The sequence below is a fragment of the Alosa sapidissima genome, chromosome 22, assembly GCF_018492685.1.
Source record: "Alosa sapidissima isolate fAloSap1 chromosome 22, fAloSap1.pri, whole genome shotgun sequence".
NCBI lineage: Eukaryota > Metazoa > Chordata > Actinopteri > Clupeiformes > Clupeidae > Alosa > Alosa sapidissima.
Window position 1 is genome coordinate 22,153,091 of NC_055978.1, and position 8,978 is coordinate 22,162,068.

Here is an 8,978-nt window from a genome sequence, read left to right on the forward strand (position 1 = left end):
TGAAGCTTTGGAGAGCCTTTCAGATGACCACAAAATGTGTGTGTGTGTGTGTGTGTGTGTGTGTGTGTGTGTGTGTGTGTGCTGCACATCCCCTTCCTTCCCTGTGGCACTGCCCATAATACAGAAATGAACCACAGAAGGAAGACACAGCTGATACACTTCTCATGCAAAATGTCAGTTGCTGTGTTGGGACAGGGGTCTGGTACATTATGAGCATACAGTGTGCTAGCAATACAACTTGCAGGTGTGAGAATCCCTAGCTTTGGGGTTGGATCTCTGCCTACTATCTATCGAACATTGCTCCCTGGGGAAAAGTGAATGTTTGGATCCTTATACCCCAGAGACAAGAAATACTATATTCTGATTAGCTGACAGGGGGCTATTAATTCTAAATATCGGGACACCTATGAAGTAGATCTGGTAAATAAAAAAAAAGGTCCATAGCAAGCAGGCTTAGCACCAGTGGAATCAACTGTAACTGTAACTAAAAACGCACCATTATCTGTAAGTAAAGAAAGCAGTGCAATAAACTAAACAAGTTGGCTTGTTTTTGAAGTGAACCACATGCTTCCGAGTGGAAACCGAAGGAAACGGCTGGCAGGGTGTCCCGATATACAGAATTAATGGACTTGGCGGAGGAAACTCCACGATGCAAACGCCTCCGCCTCGTCCATTAATTCCGCATATCGAGACACCTCGGCAACCGTTATCCCTTACACGTCGAACGCAAATCACAGCTCCTGAGCAGGGGTGCCTACAATGCAGGTTTCTCCTTTTTGCTGCGTCGTATGAAGAGGCCCCTCATTAAAGGCAGTCGCCTTTGATCTTCAAAGCAGATGACAAACAACTGGCTCCAGTGACCTAAATACACGCGGGCTGTGTCTCGGCAAATGACTTCAAGCGAGGCTGCCGCAGGAGCGGTGCGGAGTGGCGGCAGTGTTGTCGTCTTAAGGCTACTGCACACCGCCTGCGTGAGCGAGTCAGCTGTGTGGCGTGTCTGTTTTCATTTCGGCCCCCATGTTAACAGGCTAGAGGTTGCACACTGCCTGCGTGACGCCTGCACTGCCTGCATGCTGCCTGCGTGAAAACGAGCGCATGCTAGAAATAGGGCCGACGCCTTTATTTTTCACGCGACACGCAAGCGGGTTGGAAGCGTTTCCCTTCAAAACAGAGAGTGAAGAGATGTTTTAATTAGGCAGAAGGGCCGCCACAGCCTCAGACACGTTTCTGGTGTGCGAAGATATAAAAAACGGCACGCAGCCGCCACGGAACTGACATGCAACAGAGACGCCACGCACGCAGAGTGAAATAGCCCTTACCCGGTTGAGTCAGAGGGCGGCAGGGACGGACAGACCTCGGACACGGGGGTGGTCCCCTCAGAAGACACCTCCTCCTTAGTGATGGGGTGGTGCTCAAAAACTTGGAGACCAGCAGCAAGCTGCAAACACACACGTGCACATTTAGTTAAAGACAATAACAGATGCAATGTGTAAAATGTGACTGAAGTCCTGATTTCTGTTCCTTTTTAGAAAATAAGTGTGCACTTTATGAAATATAAATATTTATATCACTATGGCAAGTTGACTGAAGATTTAATGCCACAGCGGTGTGTACAGTATACAAACAATATTTTGAATAGGTTGCTAATGAAAAAAGTTGCTTTTGAGTAACTCTGATTAAACAAACAAACAAACTGAGCTTTTTGGAGTGTCTAAACTACATATCCCATGAGCACTTACTCCAGCTGGTCATAGTTGACACACATGAGCGGGACCTCGGTGCTGCAGCGCTGGTGGAACTTATAGCCACATGTTTGACAGCGGAAGCCCTGGAAAAGGAGCTTCCGGCAGAAATCACAGAAGGCCAGCGTGAAGAAAGTCTTCCTCACCTGCCAACCAATCAGAGAAAGCGATGTTAGAGGTGAGTGTGTGTGTTGGGGGGGGTTGAAGGTCAAGAGCCAAATCAAAAGCTTTCTGCTTTTCAGTTAGCTGAATTCTGACTAATCAACTGTTTGTGTCACTAACCCTAGACCTATGTAGCCATCATTATAGCACACTATTGAATTTGTTAAAAGGCACCACCAATTTGCCTTCAGAGACCCTTTCACAACCATCTGTCCACAATGTACTGCAAATACACTCCCTCTCCTCCCACCCCTTACAAATCATGTCCTTGTAGTTACAGCAAAATGCTACGTACTGAACAAAAGCAAACAGAGAGTTGTGTCACAAGGACCAGGGTCAGACGGCCATGTGCCTCAAAGCCCACGTCTGAGATCAAATGATTTCGGCCAATAAAAAACATCTTCTTCTGGGATGAAACTCACAAAGTTATGGGTGGTCAACGGCACGTTCTCCAGGACCTCCACATGAAGCTCCTCGCCTGTCAGCCAGGAGATATCTGTATCCCAGCCAAGCGGCTTCTTCTCTCTATAACAGAAACAGGAAGTGTACAGACTGTCAGTGGCTGATTTGATTTAACTTCTTAAGAACTTCTTATTGTCTACTCAATTAGACTGTGCATATATTCACATAGACCTAACTTGAAAAACATATACTACTCTGTGGTGGATTTCTCATAATAAAAACATTGGTACTAGGTAGATAGATAGATAGATAGATAGATAGATACTTTATTGATCCCCAAGGGGAAATTCAAGAAACTAGCTGCTATTATAAACAAAAGGAACAGTTTGCCCTCAAAAACAAAAACAAAATAAACAAACAATTTCATTAACTGTTTCCTCCCTCTCTCCATGAAATATTTATCTACTGTTTATCAGTACACAACTCCCCCTGAATCCCTAGTGGAATATGATCCCAGAGGACTTGCTTTATCAAACACATGACTCATGTTGCTGTGTACAGTGCATTGACCTCATGTGTTTACAAAAATGGCTCTAATGGTAAAATATTAGTCTGACACATTAGAAAGATCTTATTTGTTCTCTGTTTTGGTTCTGCAGGATATATGCAGATTAGATCTTTTCTGGCAATAGTGAAGAGGTTGGTAGCAACGCACAGAGTAAGAGCAAGCTGAATGAGTTGGCTCCAAATATTACATAAGGGTGGGGGTGCGAAATGCGTGTTAAAATTTGAAACATCACAACACCAAACAAACAGACAGGTAGAATTTAGGAGTGAGGTTTGACAACTACAGGGGCATTAGAGTTAGAGAGAGAGCCTGCGTATGTATGTGTGTGTGTGTGTGTGTGTCTCACCCATCCTGTATCCTGTAGACAGCACAGCACTCAGGAATCAGTCCTCTCATCATCAGAGCCTTCTTCAGCGAATCCCTCACCGTCATCCCACAGCGAGCTGGGACCTGAACGGCACACACATGCGCACACACACACACACACACACACACACACACAGTTAGGCCCACCCTCCACATACACGGCAGCCTCAAAACACCAGCGCCGATCAAGTCCGGCGGAATCGCCTCGCCTCATAAGCGTACACGAGAAGACTCTCCTCTGTAGCTAAATCTGGACGGCGGCAATTTAATTTCTTGCCTGCGTTCTCTGGCCCGTCCTGTATCTAGGCTTTCCTGTGCTAACCCGACAGTCGCACGCTGCGCGGCTAATCAAAGTAAAGGGGGTCACCTACATTCAGTCATTTCCCAGGGCCTCACACCGCCTCACAATCTGCTGAGGGAAAATTCCTCCCACCCCGCTTGACTGATTGCCTGCCTACCTGCCTGCCTGCCTGCCTGCCACCCTCCCCTGCCTGCAAACCTCCAGCATCTCTGAATCATCATTATCATGTCAAAGGCAGGGCTCTTACTTTGACGAGGTATGGGTGCTGTAAGGGAGGTTCTGACAAGGGGAGAGGCACTGGTGCGTACTAAGAGTATACAAAGAGTGCGAGCAAGGGGGATGTTAGCAGTCACACACACACACGTGCACACAAACACACACACACACACATACCACTGTCCTCTGTTTGTTCGGCAGAAACACCCGGACGATAGGCTTCTGCGGTGAGCGAGGGTTGCCGCGGGTGGTGTCCGTGGGGGTCTGCAAGACGGCCAGGGTGTTGGGGGCCGGGGTGAAGCCCTGTGCCCCACTCAGCTTGACGTCCAGCAGGGCAGAGGAGGAGCCGACTGGCGTGGGAGAGGAGCAGGAGAACTCGGTGCCGTTCCCAATGGCCTCCAGGAGCTGCTGCTCCCTCTGCTGCAGTGCATCTAACTTACTGGTGTACTCCTCATAGGCCTGAAAGGAGAAAGGAGGAGAGGAGGAGGAGAGGGAAGAGAAGAGAGGAGGGAAGAGAAGAGAGGAGGGGAGAGGAGAGTGAAGAAAAGAGTAGAGGAGAGGAAAGAGGAGGGGAGAGTTGAGAAAAGAGGAGAGGAGAGGAGAGGAGAAAGGAGGGGAGAATTGAGAAGAGGAGAAAGGAGGGAAGAGTTGAGAAGAGGAGAGAGGAGGGGAGAGTTGAGAAGAGGAGAGAGGAGGGGAGAGTTCAGAAGAGGAAAGAATAGAGGAGAGGAGTGGAAAGAGGAGGGGAGAGTTGAGAAAAGAGGAGAGGAGAGGAGAAAGGAGGGGAGAGTTGAGAACAGGAGAGAGGAAGGGAGGAGAGGATAGGAGGGGATGAGGAGAGAGTGGAGGAGAGGAAAGGAGGAGAGAAGAGTGTAGAAGAGAGGAGAGGAACAGAGGTGAGAGAAGAAAAGATAGAGAAGGGAAGGAGAAGACAGGATGAGGAGAGAGTGAAGGAGAAGAGACGGGGTGGAGGAGAGAGGGGGGAGGAGGGGAGAGGAGAGGAGAGGAGGATGACGAGGGGAAATTAGAGGAAAAGAGGACACGGGAAGAGGAAGGAAAGAATGGGTGGAAAGAACACAAGAAGGGAAGAGTAAAATGGAGAAAAGAGGAGGAGAGGAGGATGATGACAATGAGTGAGAAGGAAAGATGAGAGAGGGAAGAGAAAGAAAAGGATGGGTAGAAGGAATACAAGCCAGAAGGAGTGAAATGAATGAGAAGACCAGAAGAGAAGAGATGAGTAGTGAGCAGCAGTAGAAAGAGTAAAAGAACAGAAGGTTAGAGAGGAGAGGAGTTAAAGATGAGACAAAATAACACAATAGAACACAACAATGTATCTGTCTACACAGAGCACAAACACTGGCCCAACTACAACACCATGTTCAGCTCTTCATTTAGGGTAACTGGCATAATATGACCATAGTAAGTGTGCTGTGCTCAGAGAAACAACTGTACATGTATAATGCTTCAATGCTCTATTAAGGACTTGAATGAGCCTGAAGTATAACTTTTTCTTCCACTGTACAATAATTTGGTTTCTTTTCACTTTTTTGATGACCATTTCCAAATCCAAACAAATATTTCATGATGTGGTCACGACAGAGGGTGTCTTGTCATCAAAACAGTGGAAATCACAAATGCATTTCAAAAGTACAGTGACTGTACAGCACAGGAAATTCATGGTACAAATCTACCCACATGCAATATCACAAGTTATCTTTAGGCCTTTATTGAAATACAGTTTGTAGAGAAGAAAAAGAACAGTTTTGTCATCTCACCTCCAAATATATGGACGGAGGGTTGTGCTCTCCCCCAAACTTGTCCAGAAGTGCTTCTAAGTGCTCCTGTGTCAACTTAATCATCTGCTTAATGTTCCATATCTACAGTGGAGACAAAGAGGGGCAATGGTTTCCAGATGTCAACACATTCACTCTCCATCCATTGCATGTTATATGGTGCTTCTGCATAAGATTAACCACCACCTGAGCTTCAAACACCACAAAAATGCATAAGAGTGTTCGATATGCAATCATTTGCTGCACATGTTAGCTGTTCACACTGAGTGCATCGCCTAGTGCTCTCAGGCTAGGCCCGAGGAAGAGAAGAAGACAAATGCTACGGCGCTACGAGTTCTGAGGTGTGAACATTTTCACGGCCGTCATGAAAGTGAGAGCTCAGTGCAGGGGGTTTCCCCAGGGGGACAGAGCACGGAGTGAACGCTCACAAAGGTTTCCGCACACGGCCTCACCAAACCTCAAACCCATCCCAAACCTATATGCACAGACAGTCCACGTGATTTCTACCACAGATGTGGCAATCTAATTCAAAAACATGTACAAACACAGCCAAAAAAACAATTCTAATTTGTTACGGTAATGACAGCTGAAAATAGTGAGTTTAAGTCATTGCTTCATTTTCATCCAGAAATCAGTGCAGTGTTAAGTAATTTGTCATGCTTTCTCATGAAACACAACCAACACACGCACACACTGCTCATCTCACACACTCCCTGAAACTGAGCAAGAGACCAGGGAAGACACCGTCCATGTGACTTACATGTGACACATTTTTAAATGTCAGGTGAGATTTATGTTCACTGACTTCTTCTGCTCAATGCAAAAAACAAACAAACAAAAAAATTCTGATCAAGAACCGGTCTGATTTGATCTAATCTCACATTCCAACAGCTGTGCAGTCAAGTTTGTGCTTGGTTTAGTAAACACTGCAGACAAGCTGAATCCTGTGCAAGTGTTTTAAAGTTGTTGTGTTATTGCTATTGTCAATTAAATCTGGCACTTCTTAATGGATTGGAAAACAGTACATTTTAAGCCTTATGGTCTTCAAGAGCTTCATCCACAGCATTATTGAGGGCTGGATGAACCTCTTGGGAAACTGACAGTTAGCAGCATTTATTTGCTACAAAGTGTTACATCTGTTAACTCACTTGTGAGGCAATAGTCTCCATGTTCCTTAAATGGACATGAAAACAGCTGATTTACCCGAATGAGGGAAGCTATGCAATCCTTGTGCCAGGCATGACCCCCCCCCCCCCCCCCTTTAAGTTTGGCTGTCAATCATCGTTGCCTCAAAATGCTTCACAAATGACAACCAAATCCCATCAACTGGCACAAACTGTGTGCTCTGGTTACACCCTTTAATTGATCCACTTAAATAGGTAGCTGCTGAGGGTGTAAACTTAACTGTTACAAAATCTGCAGCTGGGTATGAGGGGGAAAGTTACTGTAATCCTAAAAGAAAGAACCTCATGAAATCTTACTGACTTAAGACAGGTTTGACAGTAATCAAGACAGGCAAAAAGCTGAGCAACTTTAAGCCCAAATGCTCCACCTTTATCATTTACCAAGTCATTACCTTTGCAGTGATGACAGATACTACTGATCATTTCATTAGCCTTCACACCAAAAGGAACAGCCTTGTCAAATGTCAAAGTGTACAGCTGGTTCAAACCTGGACCTATGCGACGGGGTAATGTCAATAACATAGACGTCAAAAGAACGTAGCACATTATTCTGGCAAAGACATCTGATAGACTGAGTGGGTAAACTGAAGAAATAAACTTGGCGTGCGTGCATACAATGTTACATTGGAAGAATATAATCCTCTCCACTCATGTCTGCTGTACAGGCCATCTACACTACACCAAAACACAGTAATAATTTTCAATTATTCCTCACGAACCATCCTATCAATAATTCAGAAAAGAAAATAAATAATGTAGGTTCAAATCAACCAATACATGGCGGGGAGTTTGCACTACTTGTTCAACGCCAACGTTACATGTTACAGTCCTTGAGGTTCGGAATGAAATGCATCAAAACTGGGGCAGACGAAAAAGTCGGTGTGGTCGCTATATTAATGGCGTATTTAATGTGTTAACACTGCATACAACGAATAGGCGTTAGCTTTTTAACATCAGATGTATTGCCAGATAGCTAACTGTGGCTAACAATCTCCCTGCTATGCTAGTGAACTAGCCAGCCTAGTCTGTTGGCTACAGCTGCAGTGGGCTCAGGAAAAATAAAGCGAAAAGCGAATGAAATATAGGCAGGCCTGATAATAAACACTGCTCAGCGAACTGCACTGCATATGCGAAAGAATGGCTTGTGTCGTCATTGGGAAAGCCATTTTCAGAAAATATGTTTGCATGTTAACCAACGCGCAATATCAAAGATAACCGTATACATTTTGTGCATCATCTTGCCCCCTGCAATGCATCCCCACGATCCATAATACAGCCGGTGTTTCCTGAAGATCTACATCCAGCAACCTCCGCTCGGCACCCGACTCCCTTGCCCCTCGCTACCCTGTCACCCACCGCATACCTCCTCGGGAATGTCTTGCTGACATTCGGGAATCCCCCCGGAGCAAGTGGTGTCGAGCCCAGCGCCCAGTTCGTCCAGTCCCCGCTCCCGCTCCGGATCACGGTCCATGGTGTCTCCGTTGAAGACGGGCGGTGGGGACTCGGCGCTGCTCAACGCCGCCATTTTAAACTGCGAGAAGCTGAGTGGAAAATAATAGGGGAAAGAAACAGAGCGTGAGACAGGAGGGGGAGACAGAGAGGTTCAAGAAACGTAAGCCGAGAGGGGTAAATGGGGATAGTGGAAAGCATACATCCAGAAACTAGTCGCACTATGCTGTATTTGCACTTCAGGGTCGGTGCAACAAATACTTGACAATGAATTGTATTCTACGATGCTTATGCATACCCTTCATTGTTTTCAGTAAATAATCAAATAGGCTACTACTTCTACAAAATGCAATTAATCAGTCCTTACAATAGGCTACACAAAGTCCACAATGGTTACACTACTAATTATATTTTCCCTCTGTTTCCATCTTCTTCTATGTTTTCCCCATTGGCTGTGAGATAGCCTAGAGTGCTTCACATATAGGCAATCATTTACTAGGCTATAAGAACAAATAGCCTAGCCTACATTAATTCAAATTCTCTGCCGCAGTTGGCATTGATGGAGATGATTAATAACAGGAGTCTCGGCGTTACCTGGTGTCTAAACAACACAATCTCAAACTTTAACTAAACTTTAACTGTGGCTTGTAGATTTCCACAGGGTGATCTCACCAATGAACATTCAAGAACTGGATATTAATCTTACTTGGGCATGTAGGCCCTACCTTGATGTATAGTGGCAAAACTGGTCTAGACCAGCATCACAGCAGTAGGCCATATTGTAAAAGAAAGGAC

At 45.6% G+C, this 8,978-nt stretch overlaps 1 protein-coding gene across 1 annotated transcript in view; it reads right to left on the reverse strand.

Annotated features, from left to right (window-relative positions):
• braf (B-Raf proto-oncogene, serine/threonine kinase) overlaps positions 1 to 8,286 on the reverse strand; it is a 22,673-nt gene extending 14,387 nt beyond the window's left edge. The window contains 9 exon segments of the mRNA XM_042077860.1: positions 88 to 109; positions 1,320 to 1,413; positions 1,416 to 1,438; positions 1,740 to 1,888; positions 2,327 to 2,429; positions 3,221 to 3,324; positions 3,935 to 4,216; positions 5,533 to 5,634; positions 8,098 to 8,286. Of these exon segments, the coding sequence (XP_041933794.1) occupies positions 88 to 109; positions 1,320 to 1,413; positions 1,416 to 1,438; positions 1,740 to 1,888; positions 2,327 to 2,429; positions 3,221 to 3,324; positions 3,935 to 4,216; positions 5,533 to 5,634; positions 8,098 to 8,259 (1,041 nt within the window). The 5' untranslated portion in view covers positions 8,260 to 8,286.
• Between the last annotated feature and the right edge of the window lie 692 nt (positions 8,287 to 8,978).